At 37.3% G+C, this 20,443-nt stretch overlaps 3 protein-coding genes across 4 annotated transcripts; 2 read left to right on the plus strand and 1 right to left on the minus strand.

The window, feature by feature from the left end:
- Positions 1–495: 495 nt before the first annotated feature.
- On the plus strand, positions 496–6,469 carry eif5 (eukaryotic translation initiation factor 5). Its single transcript, XM_026195112.1, has 12 exons — positions 496–574; positions 818–1,028; positions 1,496–1,775; positions 2,027–2,108; positions 2,204–2,376; positions 3,964–4,075; positions 4,377–4,498; positions 4,588–4,743; positions 4,829–4,990; positions 5,390–5,554; positions 5,823–5,963; positions 6,102–6,469. Exons 3-12 carry the CDS (start codon positions 1,704–1,706, stop codon positions 6,198–6,200), a joined length of 1,284 nt encoding a protein of 427 aa, XP_026050897.1. The 5' UTR covers positions 496–574; positions 818–1,028; positions 1,496–1,703; the 3' UTR covers positions 6,201–6,469.
- Positions 6,470–7,371: 902 nt separating this feature from the next.
- Positions 7,372–12,157, minus strand: LOC113037756 (ectonucleotide pyrophosphatase/phosphodiesterase family member 5-like). The gene is made up of 4 exons (XM_026195106.1): positions 12,042–12,157; positions 10,100–10,947; positions 9,340–9,516; positions 7,372–9,091 (listed from the first exon to the last, which is right to left on the minus strand). The coding sequence occupies exons 1-4, from the start codon at positions 12,140–12,142 to the stop codon at positions 8,709–8,711; spliced, it is 1,509 nt and encodes a 502-aa protein (XP_026050891.1). The 5' UTR covers positions 12,143–12,157; the 3' UTR covers positions 7,372–8,708.
- A 755-nt stretch (positions 12,158–12,912) lies between these two features.
- Positions 12,913–20,127, plus strand: LOC113037775 (protein FAM167A). 2 transcript variants are annotated; one of them, XM_026195129.1, is made up of 3 exons: positions 12,913–13,199; positions 15,883–16,370; positions 18,251–20,127. In XM_026195129.1, the coding sequence occupies exons 2-3, from the start codon at positions 16,032–16,034 to the stop codon at positions 18,512–18,514; spliced, it is 603 nt and encodes a 200-aa protein (XP_026050914.1). In that variant the 5' UTR covers positions 12,913–13,199; positions 15,883–16,031; the 3' UTR covers positions 18,515–20,127. The 2 variants fall into 2 exon arrangements, with proteins under 2 accessions (XP_026050914.1, XP_026050913.1); XM_026195128.1 differs by having other exon boundaries at positions 12,915–13,199; positions 16,026–16,370.
- The last annotated feature ends 316 nt before the right edge of the window (positions 20,128–20,443 follow it).

Raw genomic sequence — 20,443 nt, forward strand, 5'->3', positions numbered from 1 at the left:
CCAAATCACTGCCATTTTCTATAACCCTTATGTTCACATAATTGTGAAACTAATACGACTTCCATCTTTATAACATTGTGATTTAATCGAATATATCAAGACAAATATTATGGGGACATAATAATGTAATGCATACCCTAACAGGAATGGCCCAATCAGCTAAAAAATTTCCCATATTTGCACTAGCAATTATTTCTGAAGAACAAATAGGTAGCTGACTTTTGAAAAACAGACTGACATCGCATTGAAATAACAACAACGGGGAAAAAAGTCTATATTAATAAAAGCCTGATGGGGCGTTTTAAATATCTGAATTTACGTATAAAAATGATAAAAAGTAATAAGTTATTTACCACAAAATATCTTTCCCAATCATCAAGTAAATCGGTTTGTCCTTTATGATTGATAGCCAAATTTGACAAATAAAATAGAACCCAGTGAGGCGCAAGCCAATCAAAACATCCGTTTATGGCATGGGGGCGGGACTAGGTTGTAGCCGAGTTAAGATTGGAAGTCACGAGGTCTTACGTGCTCATTCATTGTGGTTTAGCATACGAGCAGAAGCGTGCGAGAGGTGAGTAGAACTTCGCGAAAACATATTGGTCTACTCATTGGGGAGTTCTTCTGGAAAATAATTTATTCTGTTTCAGCCACATTTCATAAATATATTCGCACTTTGGCTTGAGGAGATACTGCGTGTTAGGTTACTGTTAATGCTGCCATATGTTAGCTCGTATACGTCAGTCATGTTGGTTCACATCATCATCATTATGTGACTGATTGTAAAGTTTTGCTCATGAATGCTGTTTTATTGCAGGTCCCCTGTATCGAGGGCGTCGTGAGTTTTCTCCCAAGGGTTTATCACTCTGCTCCGCGAGGTGTAACCAGCACCGACCCCTAACCAGCTAACTAAACCCACCAATTCAAACCAGTAGTTCACCTCTTCTCAGGGCGACCAGCGGTGTGTTTATGTCTTTGTTTTGCGAAAACGTTGAGTACCTGGACGACAGGAGCTACGGATGGGAAAGGTACGTCGATTTCAGTTATTTCTGTATTTTTCTCTCTCGTGACTGCGCGTAGTACTCTCGCGATACTTGTTTAACAAGGTCTAGGAGTTCGCATCAATCTCAATGTGTTGCATACTGCACCGAATAAAATGGCGTCCTCCTTTGGTGTGACGCACTCTGCAGCATGGGGTTGCTCAACACAGGGGTTTCATCTCGTCATCATGCGAGTACATGCAGCAGCATAATGTTTAAGTCTGAGGATGTCATTGTTTTCTATCCTAAACAGGAATCCATTTAAGTATTGAGTTGTATGAAGATCCCAGTATCACCATGACAGGTGCTCCTAGTAGATAACTAGCCAGGCTTATGGAGAATGGGCACACCTCATTTTAGATGTCTGCTGTAGTTGATATCACAGTGGTAATGATGCTAAACCGTGTGAAACTTGTTTTCTGCTCCTAATCCTCACTCCCGTGTCCTCTTTGCAGTGCTATAGTGCAGCTGCTGGAAGCTGTTTGGGGGGATCTTAGTCAACGCGCTGGAAGCCTGGAGCCTCAGTGGCCGTACCCTTTTCATGTCAGAGACAGAGTACTCTTGCAGTCGTTTATGTCATCCCCTCCTCTTCAAACAGAAGATACTAATAATTGCCAATTCAAGATCTTCTCGTCTTGCTGATAAACCACACGGGAAGCCAAAATGTCCGTCAATGTCAATCGCAGCGTGTCAGACCAGTTCTACCGCTATAAAATGCCCCGTATCATTGCTAAGGTGGGTTTTAAATGTGTATATATGGCCGGGGTTGATATTTATTTCTTGATGACAAATATTAATATAGATTAAGTAAATTGTATGTAAATGCATGATTTGTTTCTTAATAATAAATTAAAATGCATGATATACATGCTCTCTTTTATTATTATTAAAATTTAATATATAATCAATTTAAAGGTCATTGTGATGAAATTTGACCATTATTTATTCATTACAGATGCAAACTAAACCATGTTTGTTTATCACAGGTGGAAGGCAAGGGGAATGGAATTAAGACGGTCATAGTCAACATGGTTGATGTTGCTAAGGCTCTGAATAGGCCTCCGACATGTGAGCATCGTTTTAAAAAGCTATTAAACTTTTTCCTTTTATGGATTTTTTATTTTTATTTTTTCATTTGACATTATATTGTAACCTCCGTTTAGATCCCACCAAATTCTTTGGTTGTGAGTTGGGAGCCCAAACCCAGTTTGATGCCAAGAATGACCGCTACATCGTCAATGGATCCCATGAGGCAAACAAACTGCAAGACATGCTAGACGGATTCATTCGCAAGTTCGTGCTGTGTCCTGAGTGTGACAATCCTGAAACTGATTTGGTAAATATTTCCATTTAGACTTTCATAGAAAGGTCATGAAGTGAGACTATTGATGAGCCGGTGCATTCTGGTGGATGTTGAACTGGGTGCCCTTGATGCCCCGTTGAACCGAGTGCCCTTTATGTTTAAATGCACGTTGCTGAGTATGCAGGTCTCTGTGGGGTCACGCATGTAGCTTCCACGTGTTAAGATTGTTTTACAGGTGTAAAGAGGAAATTAGCTGTGTCATTAACTGTATACAAGTCACCTTCAGTTTCTCATGGTTACATTTCAGTCGCCAAAACCAATCAGCCAATGGCAAGGAGGGGTTCCATTTATAATGGGATTGTTCACACACAAATTAAAGATCTGTCATTATTTACTCGTTCCAAACTAGGGGTGGAATAGTTCTGTATAAAAAAAGTGCTAGGACTGCAGTTCATCTTAAATCTGACAACGCATCTGTAATGTGGTTTGTTATAAAAACACGTGAAACAAACTGGGTTCAGCTAATGTATGTTTCTGTTGATAAATGTGCATTCTGCCTTCCCAGTACATTACAGCAACAGTGATGGAAAAACAAATAAATTGTGGACAAACCATTCACTCTTGTTTAATGTGAATGCTGTGCCCGTGTGCTAGAATATGAGCAGTCATTTATTACATCATCGTGCTGATAGTGCGCATGCACACATTGAAATCTGTTTACATTAAACCCATTTAAAGGATTAGTTCACTTTCAAATAAAAACTTCCTTTTATTTTACTCACCCCCATGTCATCCAAGATGTTTACATCTTCCTCCAGTTAATAAGAAATTAAGGTTTTTGGTTAAAAGATAACAGGATTATTCTCCTTATAGTGGACTTCAATAGCTACCAAACGGTTGAAGGTCCAAATTACAGTTTCAGTGCCGCTATGGACAAAAAATATCCAATGATATTTTACATTTTGTTTACTTTAGCTCCCTAAAAAAAACCCCTGAAAATAATGGTTTATTTTATGTATCTTTACTCTCTTGTATTTATTTGTGCTGTTGATTTGTAGTTAGATTATTCATATTTTTTAATTTTTATCAAACAGATACTGAAACTGTGACTCTAAAACTGTGATAACCGTGAGTAGGTACAACTGTTCCACCCTTATTCCAAACACATAAGACATTCATTCAAAGAGCACACAGTATCTATTATGTGTCACGCATGTATGGCAGAATGTGGACTTTCAGTGGAGGGGCAGAAATGTCTTGTTTTATAAGAGGAATTAGTTTTTTATACTTGAGAGCAATGTTCTTTTAGTCCTGCTGATCTTCCTCTGCAGTGCAGTAGTGAAGACCTCCTGAGATTTTTTTTTTAGCAGGGTCTCAGCTGGCCTGGTTTCGGTTTCATGCTTCAGTCGACTTTATATCCTCTCTGTAAGGTTATACATAAGATGTAAGGCATAGCTCTAGTCCTGTACACAGGGCGAAGCATACACCTTTTTTACGTAAAATAATTTCAAGTGGAAGCAATTGTGAGCAATTTGCCCTTCAGGTTTGTAGCTGGATTCATCGTCGCACAGCCTGTTGATCAATGTAGTTTAATAAAGTCAAATCTTCTCCTCATTGTAGCACATTAATCCCAAGAAGCAGACCATTGGAAACTCTTGCAAGGCTTGTGGTTACCGAGGCATGTTGGACACTAGACACAAACTCTGCACCTTCATTCTCAAGAATCCACCAGGTAAATACAGACTTTAAAGGACGGTTAATTGATATTTTGAATCCCTAGTGGTAAACGCAGGATGATCTTCACTTTCATATTATGCTTTTAATGTTCCACAAACCTTTACTTTCAAATAAAACTGAAGGAAGGCTTGAAATTTTTGGTAACCCTAATCTATCTTGGATTTAGTATGTGCTTGTAAGCAGTATGTATCGGCAGTAGTCAAAAACTCAGTTTTTCTACCATGCTGAGTTAATGTTTGTGTACTAAACTGTACTGCTCTTTTGATAACTTCCTCTCTTCTGTCATGTTGGTGCAGAGAATGACAGTGGATCTGTGAAAAAAGAAAAGGAAAAGAAGAACCGAAAGAAGGACAAAGAGAACGGCTCAAGTGGTGGAGAAGCTGGAAACCATAATGACATAGATGCCCCTGATGCTGTGGTAAGTGCTGCTTTGAGATCCTCTCCTGAAAAACCACCTACCAGCGTAAGAGATGAGAAACACTGCTGATGAACGTGATCTTATGACAGGATGGGGATGATGAAGACTGGGCTGAGGAGACCACCGAAGAGGCCCAGCGTCGCAGGATGGAGGAGATCAGCGAGCACGCAAAGGGTCTCACGCTCACTGATGACTTGGAGAAATCCCTGGAGGAGAGGGTCAACATATTTTACAACTTTGTGAAGGTGTTTGTCTTCAAATTGCACTGAAAATTGCTCTCTATATAGACACTATCCTCATTCAGCTCCGTTCTTTGTTTCTACCCTTCAGGAGAAGAAAGACAGTGGAGCGATTGACTCCGCAGATAAAGAGATCTTGGCTGAGGCTGAAAGGCTGGATGTGAAAGCCATGGGTCCTCTGATCCTGAGCGAGCTGCTCTTTGATGAAAACATCCGAGAACAGATTAAGAAGTACAAGCGCCACTTCCTCCGGGTACGTCCCTCATAGCTGGTAACATTTTAACATTTTCGTTATTCTTAATGTTTTGTTTTTTCCAAGGTTTCCACTCTTTGTCCGATGAGTTCACAACTTTTTCCTTTTTGTGTCATTCAGAATTCACAATTTAAAGGGTTAGATCTCCAGAAAATGGAAACTCTGTCATTAATTACTCACCATCATGTCATGTTAAAGGGCCAGATAGATAGTATGGACATAATTAAAATGGTCCACATGACATCAATGATTCGACTGCCATTTTAAGAAACCCCTGATTGGGAAACCTGCACTACAACAGAAAACAGAGTTCCCATGTGTACAAACCTTATTCCTTTTGTTAAAATGCACTAATGCTGCACTATAATAAGTGTAAGAAGTTTACATTTCTGTCCACAGTTCTGCCACAACAATAAGAAAGCCCAGAAATATCTTCTGGGTGGCTTTGAGTGTCTGGTGAAGCTGCATCAGACTCAGCTCTTACCCAGAGTCCCCATCATACTCAAAGACCTGTATGACGCCGATCTGCTGGAGGAAGATGTCATTCTCGCATGGGCTGAAAAGGTAACCTGCCAACACACAGCCTCTAGTGTCTGATGAAATGATGTAGGTCAGAGTTGAACGTGGCTCTGATAAAAGTAGTTTAGATGCATGAGCTCTTTGATATAACACAGATGAAAGGATGATGCGGTCAGTTACCTGTTGCTAGGCAAACCTTGTCATTGTAGTCTGTGCGTCGGAGGGGGTTGTAATATGGTAACGTCTGTGACCTGCATGCTGCTGGAGACTAGCGTTCTGGAGTCTAAGCCTGTTGGTGACATTTCTGCTATAGGTGTCCAAGAAGTATGTCTCCAAAGAGTTGGCTAAAGAGATTCATGCCAAGGCAGAGCCCTTTGTTAAATGGCTCAAGGAGGCAGAGGAGGAGAGTGAGGGCAGCGAGGAAGAGGAAGATGACGACGATGACAACGTTGAGGTAAAAAAAAAAAAGCCATGTTATTACATCAGTTTTCATTACCAGGATTTTCGATTTATAATAAGATCATTGTAAATATAGTAGTTAGTTGATAAACCTTGTTGGTGCAGAATTTACTCTCATCTTCCTTTTCTCTAGGTGGTGTATTCCTCCTCGGCCCGCGAGTTGAAAATGGAGACCACAAAACCTGAGAAGTTGGACCATGAGGAAGAGGACATTGATATTGATGCCATTTAAAGATGAAACCAAAAAGCTTCAGTTGCCTCTTCACACACTGCTCCGCTTCTTTTTGTCAGACGCATGCCTTTCACTTCCTATGGCTCTTCCTTAAGCTCTAGGCCTGGGTTAGTGCTCTGCTCAAAGCCTATTATTTTAGTCTTTTCTCACCAGCTCTATTGACGAATTGTTGCTGTTGTTTGTATGCATGAGTTTCTTCGATTATAGAGCATAACTGCACACAAGTTCCCCTTGTATTTTTGCAACTATTAAAAATGAATTCCACCATGTGTCTGTCTAGTTGGTTTAGACACTAGTAATTTTTAATATTAAAGGCTGTTAAAGTCTGGGGGTCAGTACTTCCAGAATAGTATTATGCAGCACAGCTGTTAAGACATGTTTCTTGAGCAGCATATTAGAATGATTTCTGAGGGATCATGTGACACTGAAGACTGGAGTAATGATGCTGAAAATTCAGTGTTGCGTCACAGAAATAAGTTCTATTTTGAAATATATTCAAGTAATGTTATACAATTACTGTTTTTCCCATATTTTTAATCAAATAAACAGAGATTGGTGAGCAAAAGAGACTTAAAAAAAAATAGCTGAAAATTCTTACCGACCCTGAACTTTTCTGTGATGATAGGGAAAATAGGTTCTGACTACTCATATTAGTAGGGAGATATCAAGCAATTGGGTGTTTCCAAATCAGGCATTTATTTATATTTTAATGTTACACATTTAATGTTTTAGTTGTGGGATTTTTGACATCAAAATCAGACACAAGGCCCTGAAGTCCAAAAGTGTAAGACAAATCCAGTAAATCATAGAAATACTCAACACAAAACACAGTAGTCTCTGCACACAACCATATAGTCAAAATTTCCTTGATAACAAACAATCCTAACATTCTGCTAGCAGCTAACTACCATTACTCCAGCAACATTTATATAAAGATCATAAATATTATTTTCCATGTCGTCTTTGCACCAGTAGAAGATGATCACAGTGTTTTGCCCTACACATGGCTTTCTTTTAAATGCTATTTTCAAAAAGTACAAAATATATAAAGCAGGACTTTGTCAATCTTTGATGATTTTGGTGCAGACATACTTTTTGTTTTAATATACATTTTGGATGGTATTACATTGTGCAAAACGCAGATAAGATAAAACACCCCACTAGTCTAATACTTCTCTATCCTGATTAGCTTACATTGATTTTAGTGCAACATGGAGGTAGTTTGACAACTACCAGTTTCTTTTCAAGGACACTTATTAACATTAATTTGCCAACTTAAACTACAATGTGTGTGAGAATAACAAAAAATTCAAAAACCAACTCCTACTAACGTCTCTGCATTTTTTTTGTTCATATCCATAACATTCAGTTAAAGGAATATTCTGGGTTCAATAAAAGTTAAACTCAATCAACAGAATTTGTGGTAGAGTATTAATCACCATAAAAAATATCTTTAGTTGCTTAAAAAAGGAAATGGATGGAAGTAAATGAGGCCAAACTTACTATTTTATAAATGATGTGAAAATTATTCGAGCTTAAAAGTGACATTAAAGACATTTATGTTACAAAAGATTTTTATTTCAAATAAATGCTGTTCTTTTCAATTAGACTCCTAAAAAAAATAGGCCTTTTTTTGAGGATTTAAATCTGAAATGTAATCTTTACCATATTATAAAATCACTTAATTTTTTTTTTTTTAATTTTACTATTACAGTTGGCATATTATTTGGGCTGTAAAGATATTTAAATCATTTTAAGAGTCTTTTGAGGGTTTTAAGGTTTACAGGATTGCGTTGTCATGGGGGGAAAAAATCAAAATTGTAAATAAATATACACAGAAAAGACTAGAAAGCAATTATTCTAACTAAAACCATGTTAACATTCTTACTATTTGCCACCTGTGTCTATACTATAGAAACAATGAGTATTTTAATGTTTTTGAATTGGGCCAGTTTTCTATTTTAAGTGCCTTACTGTATCCCAGAGCTTTTTTGATTTTATAAATTGTTTTCTGAAAATAAAGGTGGGACAAGGAAATACATTTTTGTGATAATTAACATTATGCCACAAATGCTATCAGTTTGTATATTAATTTAATGCAAAGTCAAGAGAATAGGTCGAATCTCTTTTATTAAATAAATATCAGATTCAAATGGAAAGGAAAAGCATGTTAATGCTAACTTTTTTTTCTTCTTCAAATTGGCTACTAGATTTTAGATGACTACACAGAATAAAGGTCTCACTGACAGCTTCACCAGAAGAGGGCACTATTGGCTTAGTTATGATTTTGATGATTGCAAAAACTTTTTCCACCGCAGCATCTTTCCCCATATTGCTTTTGGTATACTGGGCTTTGGCACGGAAACGTGGATATCAATCGCTTTGGATTCAAGCGACCATGCTAGCTGCTTAAAAAGGGTTATCAGAATTGGCACTAAAAAAATAATCAGTGCTACATACTCTGAGAACCTCAAATGAGAAAAGTCCCGACAACCCTTGTGTTTGACCCTACAGTAAAGGCTGTGTCATCTCACTGTCGGACTGATGCAGTGGCAGATGCTGTCGCTGTGTCACCTGCTGCACAAAGATGAAGAGGAACCCGATCACGAGGGCAGCGCCGAGGACGGATCCAACGGCCCACGCGTAGGAAGGCTCTCCGGGTACGGGTGAGACCACTGGCTTTGGGTTTGATGTATTCACTAAGAGATCCTGCACGCTTGACAAAGAGCCATTGTTAGGTAAGGGCTTGAGACCAAGAATGCTGCACATGAGAGGATAGAGATCGACGGAGCGCATGGAGGCCTTGGTGTAGCGGCGGCGGAAAGTGGGTCCACGGGCGACAAACACAGGGTGCATGCTGGGAAGGCTGTTGTCATAACCATGGTTTCCCACTGCAGATCAAACATGGAAACATTAGATAACTGCAAAGATATTTCTATGCATATCAATGACATACACTGCAGAGGATACATTAGTGAGCAAATAATGTCATGTTAAATTTCTCAAAATCTGTTCTGAGGAAGAAACATACTCTTGGATGGCCTGAGGGTGAGTACTTTTTCGGCAAATGTTCATTTATGGGTGAACAAGGTTATCGTACTATGTTCTGCTTCAGTTATGTATAGATATTAATACGTACACATAAAAGATCCGTTTCTGTCCTGCATGACCGTCCAGCCCTCTTTGACCTCAATGATCAGAGGCATGATCCTGACATTGTGTCTGTAGTGGAAATGATCTGGGATCTCCTCCTTTTTATACACAACCATGTTAGGGTTGGCGTTCTTCAACGAATTGTAGACCTCTTCAAGTTTGCCTAGATTAAGAAGAGAATAACACGCAAAGACGATAAAGCATGTGTCACCAAACATTTAACACTGATGAGATAACATTTAAATGGCAAAATATCCCTAAAGTTCAAGAAACGCACATATTTATGATGGATTTTCACACATTTAGAAATTAGTAAAATTATCAAATCTATACCAAAAAAAGGAAAACTTTGATTACTTTATACAATGTATGTAGAATTGTTTATTTATTTGTTCTACTGTAGTTTGTATTTAATTGCTGATTGTTTACTTGTCTTCAGTGGGCTTTTGCAAGGCTAGTATTAGTTTGTTTGAAATCGACACTGGTGACAAGAATTAAGAAATGTCTATGGTTTTAAACATTTTTATATCATAAAGACCTTATTTAAAGCAAAAACTACTGTATTGTGAAATACTCTATATATTTACAATGAAACGGAATGACTCATAATTGATTTTGGCCAATCTGCCCTCGCCTATATTAATGCAATCTTTCATTAAACAAAATAAAAGAAGGTAGTGGAAAAAAACACCTAATTAAATGACTAGTATAATATGCAATAACAAATGCTTTATATTCATTCTTACCGTCTTTCGGCAAAATGCCAACTACAGGGCTCTTGTCTACCCATGTGTAAAGATCACGGCTGACGTAGGTGTCCAGCTCAATAATCTTATCATGTGATAACTGTGTCATTCCATGATCACTTGTAACAATGAGATTAACTTTGTCATAAAGGCCAGCGGTTTGGAGCTTTCCCCTGAGGAATCCCAACTTCTTATCGATGTCTGCTATGATTAAGTCCATTAGTGGGCTCTCTGGCCCTAAGTTATGCCCACTCTCGTCTGGCTCCTCCCAGTACAAGACACCAAAACTGATGGCCTCTGGCCCTGAGAACCAGTTAATGAGTGTCTCGACTCGGGTCTCAAACGGCATTGACGCATTATATCTCAAATAATGTGTTGGATACGTTCCACCAATCGCTACGTCTGATCCAGGCCACATGGCAGCTCCGCTCTTCCGTCCAGCCTTCTGATTGGTGACCCACAACGGCACAGCCTCCTCCCACCACCATGCATCGTACACCTCAGGTCCCTCCATAGAAAAGGAACGGTTGTGAATGGGGTCGTACATTTCGTTAGCAACAATGCCGTGGGTTTCGGCATGTAATCCTGTCACTAAGGTATAGTGGTTTGGGTAGGTCTTGGTGATGTAGGTGTTCTCCACTTGTTCCACCAGCACACCCTCATCCATCAGGGCATGGAAATTGGGTGTGTGTACTCGATTCACATAGTCCCAGCGGAAGCCATCAAAGGACACCAATAGCAGCTGGCTTTGCTCGTCCTGCTGTGAGCTCGATGTCTGAAGCAGTAGTAATAAGCAACTCAGGAAGCATCTCTTAATCACTAAGAGGTCTGGCATGATGAAAGATCTTCTGCGAATGGGAGAAAGATTGAAAGATATGCACATGAGTTTTCTAATTTAAGATAAACACAATCCAATAAAAGTATAATCTTGTTATGTAAAGTTTGTAGTATGTATGTTTGTATCTAATATCCTCCAGATATATTTGTTTGGACGTGTACAGATATGAATCAAAGTTCCTTACATGGGATATTCTGTATAAAGTGTTTATATATATTCAGATTACTAGAAACCAGAATGTTGGATTAATCTGATTCAATTAATCTGTTAATAATTTCTGTGGAATATTTAATTATCTTTAACATATTCATTAATATTAAAAAACACACATGCACACATACAGTTAATAATTGCACACAGTGGAATGCAGCTCTGCAAACGATTTTTCTCACAGTAAAATAAAATAAAAAGATAAATATGGGAACAAAAAAAAACATTACACAATGACTCACCTCTCCATTAAATAAGAACGAACAACTGATACATTGTTTAAAAGAATCTGTTTGGCAAAACGCAATCGGTCGCGCAATGTTCTGTAATATATGACTGTCACTGTATGTATGTACTGATATATATATGTCATGTTCGGTCATGGCAGTGCAGCCTACTTTCAGCGCACATTCAGTTAACAGGTGCATTTTTCTTGTACGTAATGTTAAAAAAACGAACTGGATAGATTTCGGACTAAACGCTCTAACAGGATGAAACGGGTCTCAAATGTATCATAATAATTCAATTGCATAGTGCGTCAGTACAAATGGAAGATTATGACGTCACACAATGCAGCGTATTTCTGCGACCCATAGCGCTGCTCGCTTCACTGATGTCCTGCTTTTTTAATTAATCTACCCTGTTGGGATTTAAATAGTATTCTGTAACATTATCCTCAACTAACCAGTGCGCTTCTCCATTTAACAGCAGCTGGTGTAAACGAACGGAAAACCGTATAGTTCAAGTTAGCAGGCATGATCTGAGACAACGCTTTATGTCACTGCAATACATTATGAAAACGTCTCCGATATCAAGCACATTCGCGGTGAAAACAGGTGCATTTGCAATTAAACGAAACTAACCCTTGTGCATTCAAATAAACGTACCACTTACCTCAGAGGACGGTAATATTTGGCTCTCTGGAAAAAAAAAGTAAACACGCGACAAACACAGGAAGTACCGCCTATTTCTATCTCAGCAAAAAATAATCTCATTATGATAAGGAAGAGGCTTTTATTAATTATTGAATAATTTGATAGTTTGTAATAATACTATTTAGGGCTGAAGTCTAAATTATGGTTGTAAATGTCAATATATCCATCTGTTATTCTAAATAATTATTTTTTATTGTGTAGCCTATGTTTTAACCAGTGGATGTAGAGTTTTGATTCAAACTTTTTGGAGTCCCTTATGGTCGCCGCATGAAATATGCTGTGCTTGTGATTTAGGCCTATATTATATGATTAATAAGTGTTTATGTTCTGTACTTAATGCTCCGTCCGAAAACGCACGAGCAGCCTCTGCCTCGTCACGTGAACGGTTTCCGATGTCTGTCCGCAAGCGTCTCTATTAGTCAAATGAAAACAGATATTTTGGCTAATCTAATTATTGAACGTTACTGAAACATACTAGCCTTTTAATAACTGCTTAGCCTACTTATATTAAAAGAATATGACTAATAAAAATGTTAGTATTATCATCATTATCCACCAGAGGTCACACAAACATAACCTATAATAGCCTACATGGTCATCAATAGGACGTTTAAATATTAACCATTTATGCATTTCGGTCTTAAACAATAAGCTAAGTGTTTGGAAAAAGAAATATCACGACAAAATTTGGTCTTTTATTTTTCTGGTCCTTTTAAAGAACTCAGATACACACTATAACACGCGTTCTCTGATAGTCTCTGTGAAGTCCTACAAATAAATATTAAATGAATGCAGAATTAGATGTAAGGTGGGACTTTAAAAAAAAGTTTGAAGTGATAATTTAGATTTCTTATATAATAGTTTAATATGATGCAATAGTATAAGAGTTTGGGAGGAGTGTAAGCTGTCCTCTCCTCGCGGTGAGATCCGGGAGATGCTGCTGGTCTCGCGGCTTTGTGCGGATTCTTGACCGTCTCCACGACAACCACAACCTGACGCAACTTACGCCCCTCCTCCATTCGAGCCTCTCATCTCATTCAAGAAACAAGTGTGGAGTAAGAGCAGTGTAACAGAGCAGGACGCGAGGGGTACAAGAGCCTGAAAAACTACTGTGAAGGTAAGAATCACTATTTTCTTAATACTGCATGCATAAAGATAGCGTCCAGACTCTCTAAACCACATATAAACTATATCAAATATTCTTTAAGAGTCACCATTGAGCTGGCTAATAGACTACTTTGCATGCACTGAGTGCAGTAAGTTTTTTTTTTCTTTTTTCTTTTTTAAGATGACTTTCAACATCCTAAATTATTTTAAATGATTTTCTATGCAGGATGTTTTATTCTATTAGGTTGATTGAGCGGGTGTAGCCTATCTTAACTTAGTTATTATTGCCTTTAAAAAAAGTAAAGTAAACAAATTTCATGTTCATGAGTTATTCAACACCCGGACATGTTTTCATTAGGTCTGTATTTACCAGGGCTCAGTTAATAATTGCTATATGACATGTGTAATAAATAAACTATTTGTTAATAATCAAAGTAATGTTGTTACATGCTGTAACAGCTTCAACAGAAAGTTATTAGACAACAAGGCAATATATATGACCATGATGTGAAGTGAGACTCAGGCTAGTTAATTTTCACTCCAGATCGGAGAATCATTTTATGCTGAGAAACCAAGATTTGCACTCCAGATATACGACAGAAGGGTTCACCGCGTCTAATTAGACATGAATAAATGCAGTCATGCCTAGTCTTCCAAACTGTCTGTTTGGCCTGAAGAGCATTTAATGGGTCTGGAAAAAGGAACAATTTTCCCTTGAGATCTGCATTCTAAACATAATACTTCAGAGAGTGTGGAAAGATAGGCTACAGCAGTCAAAACCAATATTATTCATGAAAAGGGAATAAAACAGTTTGAACTTTTTACAGGTTATTATATTATATTACTATATTATATAGGTTGCACTTTATTTTACAGTACGTGTTCACATATACTTATAGAGTACTTACCAGAGAAAGTACTGGGTAATATATGGTACTACCACATGAGGTTTATGGGTAGGTTCAGTGTCAGTACCTAGTTATTAACCAGTTATTATAATTACTATAATAAGAAAATAGTATGTGCATGCAGAACAGGACTGTAAAATAAAGTGCAAAACCTGCTAATCTTGTTTATTTTTTGATATATTCATGGTACAGGAATTTATATATTACGTACATATTACATATACTGTATTTTCATTCTCTTTGTTGAGTGTCCAGCCTTATTTCACCATGAATTATCATTAGTTTGCCTCATATGTTAAAGTCTTGGTTTGTAGTCAGTAAGTATTTTGAGAAGCATATTTTTGGTCTGGGATGAATGGATCCCCCTGTGAGATGAGTCACGTTAATGCTGCCACACACAGTGCGGGAGGTGGGGCGAAGCGCTAAATGAGCCGAGACTTCAGGAGTGTGATTAGTCCCGAAGCCGTGTGAGGGTTAATGTGAGGCCAGTTAACAACCAACACACTCCTCTTATGAGAAGAACGCATTCCTGGAGCAGCTGCGATGATGAAAGACGTCAAGGCAATGCACCAAACACTATATCACAAGTACATCGGACAGACAGCTTTGCGGGAAAGCATTAAAAAAGTGGGTGGTCCAAGACTAATTAGATTATAAGCACAGTGTCGATGCATTACTGTGTACCAGAACTTTATGTGATTGTGTTCTCAGCAGTAGTTTTGCTTGTCTGTGTAAGAGTAATGAGAGGCTGTAGTTGAGCAGCATTATGTTCTTTGGCGACTGTCACAGGTCTGGCTGCTCTTTTGAGGAGTGACATTTACTTCTTTAGAGCAGACAGTCTTCAGTGCTGCTGACTCATTGGCTGGGCTTAGTTGCTATGGCAACCGCCAGCTTTCTAAGATCCACGGTGAGATATGAGGCATGGATGGAAAGCGTCCATGTGATCAGTAAACTTCCCATTTTAACCATGATTTACTGGTTTTACAAATATAATAATCAAAAACATTATTTCTCTTTATTCTTACTTTTTTATACTTTTTCACTTACAGTAAAATAATGCAGCCACTGTATAGTTTATTATTAAGTTTTGGCATCTACACTTTAAAAAAAAATATTGTAGCAACAATAATTTATCTCAGGAATTGCCAATTTCACAAAGAAACAGTAACATACTGTATTAAGTATGTTACTAAAAAAATAAGCAATTTCCTTGTAAAACACTCCAATAGGCTAAGCTTTGATTAACTTTGAAAAATGTATTTAATTTGATTTAAGTAATCATATTTTCAAAATGTATTATATGAATCAGCGTGAATATGTTAATTGTGAAAACAATTAAACTGAAACACTTAATAAAAAGTATATGAGCAATTAGTTTATTTAGATAAATTGTGTGGTTGAACAGTTAAACAAATAATTATAAATAGTTATTATTTAAAATAATCAATACATTTTATTTATACATTTATTTATATAGATGAATACATAGGTAGATTAGATTATAAAATAAAAAAATGGTTATTATGTATCTTTTATAGTTTATTGGTACTATGATGAAATACATGTGACTGACAAATACTGTATACATCACATTAAGTGTACTTGTTTATGTAAATACGTTCAACTTGAAGTATGGACATTTTATATGCTATTAAAATACATAAATTAGTCCTAAACTTTTAAATGATGAAAAGGTAACAAAGTTAGTTTCAGTTGTTAGGAGGGAAGGCTTTTACTGCTGGAAAAAAGGAAGCTCAATATCTGCATTGTTGATTTATTTTATAGCCCCACAGACACACCATCCTGGTTACTGCGAGCAAATCCAAAGGTCTACTGTATCTTTATTGATCCAACAAGGCAATGAGATCATCTGACCACTTAAATTGATTTTCACTGTTTATTTTTGGCTACTCTAACCACTTCCTCAGAAGGCCATGGATGCCAGCTCAATTCCTCAGATTAATATAGAGGACTGTGATGGCCTTGAGGTTGCCCCAGATGATCATTTGAGAAACCTGAAAGCACTGACTGAGAAGCTCAGGCTTGAGACCAGAAGGCCGTCCTATCTTGAGTGGAAGGAACAAGTGGAAGCTCAAAGCTCCAAAGGCTTAGCAGTGTCAGAGGGCTCATCAGAGCCGGAGACGGGTGCTGGACTGAAGCCTGACGGCACACCTCACAGTTCCCAAGTGACTGAAGGAAATGCCCTGATTTCTAGAAGCCTTGGAGGATTCGATAATATTGATGAAGCTCTGGTTTGGCTTCGAAAAGAACTGGTAAGTCAGTTTCAAAATCCTGTCAGCATCTCTTAAAATATCAGTGTACTTGACCTTTTATGACAAGATCAGTTTTAGATAAAATTTAATGTGGTGCAACTCCCAAAAAAGGTATAATTAAATAGATTAAATAGATTTCTGAGGATTTTCAATTAAATTGTCTTTATCTAACACTGATATTGTCATTATCATGTTCTCAAAAATGTGATTTTTCAAAATAATTGCTGCTTTTTTTCTGTAAGGGAAGAAAGCGAACAGCATCCCCATTAGTAAGCTAATTTGAATGAAACAATGGATTTGAATGCCAGGCCTTCATTGCTACATTACTGCGTGAGAGATTGCCATTCATGTTAAAGTGAGTGGAAAAGATGGTGAGCAGATGAGCATGAGAGGTGATTGCTCTCTGTTCCTCTAAGTGTAATCACTTCTCTTCCACTCAGCCATGTGGTTCAAGGCATACTTTTATGCACAGGCCATTACAGCCAAGGCATGCAGTGAGGCTCCTTTAGCCACATCAGAAGCCTTTCTTCCACTGCCTTTGCCCTGTGTGTGTCCATAAACATTTACACAAAGAAAATTGGAAACAATAACAAACAAATAAAAAATAAAAAAAACAACAGGGCAAGTTCCAGTACAAGCGAACTTCTGAAGATCCATATCACCTCCCTTAATTTTGAGCCCCTTGTTATCTGAAACTGACAAAAGCGAGTTTGCTAACAAAAATGGATTATGCATGCCAATGCGTGGTACATTTTGCCATGAGCCTGGAAGGTAGAGAGACTTACACTACCTTTTCTAATTTTAGGATCAGTAAGATTTTTATTTATTCAACAAGAATGCATTAAATTGATCTAACGTGACAATAAAGATTTAACACAAATATTTGTCACATAATAACAGATGTTTTATAAGCACCAAATCAGCAGATTAAAATGATTTCTGTAGGAATCATGAAGACTAGTGATGCTGAAAAGTCATCACAGTGTAGAAACAATTTTACTCAGAAATTGCTATTCATTTTTGCAGTTAATTGCAAAGAAATGGCAAGTAATATTGAATTAAATGTGAAATTATGAGGTTGAATAACTAAAATAATGTTTTATTGTAAAAAGTTCTCAAAACTTTAAAATGCTTTTTAAATTGAAATACTAGGAGACATGAGGAGAATTTCATTTTAAAATGTCACCAGATCAGTTTAGCTTTTTCTATAGTTTTGTCTCAAGCTTTTACAGGGAGTATTTCTCTGCAGGAAAGTGTACGTTGATGGCTAGTTGAGAGCCCTGAATCTAAACATCTAATCTGTGTAAAATAAGCAAATATTGTCTCCTTATGTCTAAGTAAATACTTCATAATTTTCACTAGGAAATTTGAGGAGGCACAAGGTGATATAATTAAGCCTTTAAAGGGGGTAAGTTCACCCAAAAATGAATATTCTGTCATTAATTATTCACCCTCATGTCGTTTCATACCCGTAAGACCATCGTTCATCTTTTGAACACAAATTAAGATACTTTTGATGAAATCCGAGAGCTCTCTGACCCTCCATAGACAGCATAGACAGCGTGAATGCATGTTGAAGACTGAGACGGAAGAGAAGAATCATTGAATAAAGTAATTTATTTTTTCTCTTTGTCCACAAAAGCTCTCCTAGCTTCATAAAGATGTCATGGACTATTTTAACGATGTCCTTACTACCTTTCTGGGCCTTGAATGTGGTAGTTTGTTGCTGTCTATGCAGGGTCAGAAAGCTTTATCAGATTTCATTTCATCTTCATTTGTGTTACAGGTTTGACACAACAGCGTGTAATTAATGACAGAATTTCCATTTTTGGGTGACCCAACCCTTCAATAAGTTCCTCCTACTTGTTATTCTTTCATAGATGGAGATGCGCATCCAGGACCAGCAGCTGGCCCGCCAACTTATGCGACTACGCGGTGACATCAACAAACTCAAAGTGGAGCAGACGTGTCACCTGCATCGCCGGATGCTCAACGACGCCACCTTTGGCCTGGAGGAGCGTGACGAGCTGTCGGATCTTCTGTGTGATGGACCCGTCACTCCAGGGTTTGGACTCTCTTCACCATTGCGCCTCATTGGTGTCACCAAGATGAACATCAACTCCAGACGCTTTTCCCTTTGCTAGCCATTTAATGTGTGACCGAACTCCGAAAGAAAAGAATTAATGACTCAAAAGGTGACTGATCTTGAAATGAATTAACCGTTTTGGAACCCAGAGAGAACTGTTTTCACAGAACATCCTTTGCCTCTTGCTCTATATTCTTGTGCCAGTGATATCTTTTCAGTTAATCAAATGAACAATATACAATGACTTCTACAAAAATGTCTGATCCACTAGCCATGGCTCTATGCCTTTAAAACAGTCCTTGCTGTGGTCATGAGATGTCAAATGAAGTTGCTTACCATGCACATGCTCTGTTTCAAAACCTTGTAAACTATCAAATGCATGAAGACTGTTCCAATATAGGCATCTTAGTGCCTCCAAGACACTTTGCCAAATTCTAAGGCAGCATTCACAGCATTCCGTGAAGATTGCGGACCAGGCATTAGAAATGTTGATTATTAATAAACGTACATGTCATTTAATATTGAAAAGCATTGATGGTTGTAATTAAGATGAATTATTTTATAATCATTTTGTGTTCTGTGAATTTTATATAGTGCTGGGCAGCAATTAATCGTGATTGTTTATGTTATATACGCGTGTGTACTAATTCATGTGTATATAAAGACACATACATACAGTATATGTATTGAAAATATTTTCATGTATATATTTATATTCATATCATTTATATTTTTTATAAATAGTACACACATGTATATTTTGTACACAAAACCTTTTATTTTGGATGCGATTAATCACGATTAATTGTTGCCCTGCACAAATTTTTATGCGTATTATGTATTATTTAATGTTTTATTAGTGCATTAGCTTAGCAACATGTTAATATCAACAGTGCACAGCCATTTTTTCAGCTGCCTTCATTCCAGAATTTTTACCCTATGGATTTGAAAACATTTTCATCAATGAGTTATAAGCTGTAAACCATACCAACCAGCTATGAAATGAATCACAACATAAACTTTGATTTGAAGCAAAGACATTTCTGAAAATCAGACAAAAAGACATGATGAAAAAGAAAGAAATAAGAAACCGAGTAATGCAGGCTGCTGGTTTCAACAACGGCGTGTACCATCGATTAACAACCTTGAAGCTCACAGAAGGCGTTTCTTTAATGGTTTTTGTTAAAAATCAATTCCCCAACAGAGAAAATGATTGGTATTTCACTTCCGGAACCAGAATGTTCCAAATAAAATGAATCAATCAAATTATGTGGCACACAGACTTGCTACCTCTGTATTAACGCTTCAAATCGGTCTCTTGTGAGGTTCATGATTATAATGTGTAGGCCGTAGTGAAACAGTTCACTAGGTTCTGGAACAGAGCTACAGCCTTAATTCAGTTTTGCTTATATGTATGACATAAAATGTCTCAAGTAGTTCTGCATGTGATTTTTTCTATACACATTTGTATTTTATATGGAAGAATATCTTATAAACGTAACTCAGTTGTGGTTAGATTCATTAAAAAATATTATGCTTGGCATGTACAGTGAAGATTGTATCTGCTATACTGTACAATAACATCCCAGTCTACAGATCATCTGTGGAAACATGTTTACAGAAACCTCTGACAATTCATCCATATAATCCTGCAATAAATGTTTTACAGTGCATTGTTGCTGAGTTAGTATGTTACTATGAAAGGAAACAAGAAGGCTCATCATTTTACCGCTTGGTGTACATTGAGCTGATGCCAATCTCTACGTGGCCAATTATTCTTAAGTGGTTCCATTTTTCCCAATTTAGGAGGAGCGTCTCCGCAGATCTCCATCATTCAAATTACATGTTTTCATAAACAAGAACTCCAACATATGTGCAAAGGCTACGATTATATGCCATTACTACACTCATTGACCTTATTTGTGGAAGTTTAAGGAACTTCCTGTTTGTTTGAACACTGGAGTATTTCGGTTCACTTGGTTTTCTT

Source organism: Carassius auratus, chromosome 20, assembly GCF_003368295.1.
Source record: "Carassius auratus strain Wakin chromosome 20, ASM336829v1, whole genome shotgun sequence".
Lineage (NCBI taxonomy): Eukaryota > Metazoa > Chordata > Actinopteri > Cypriniformes > Cyprinidae > Carassius > Carassius auratus.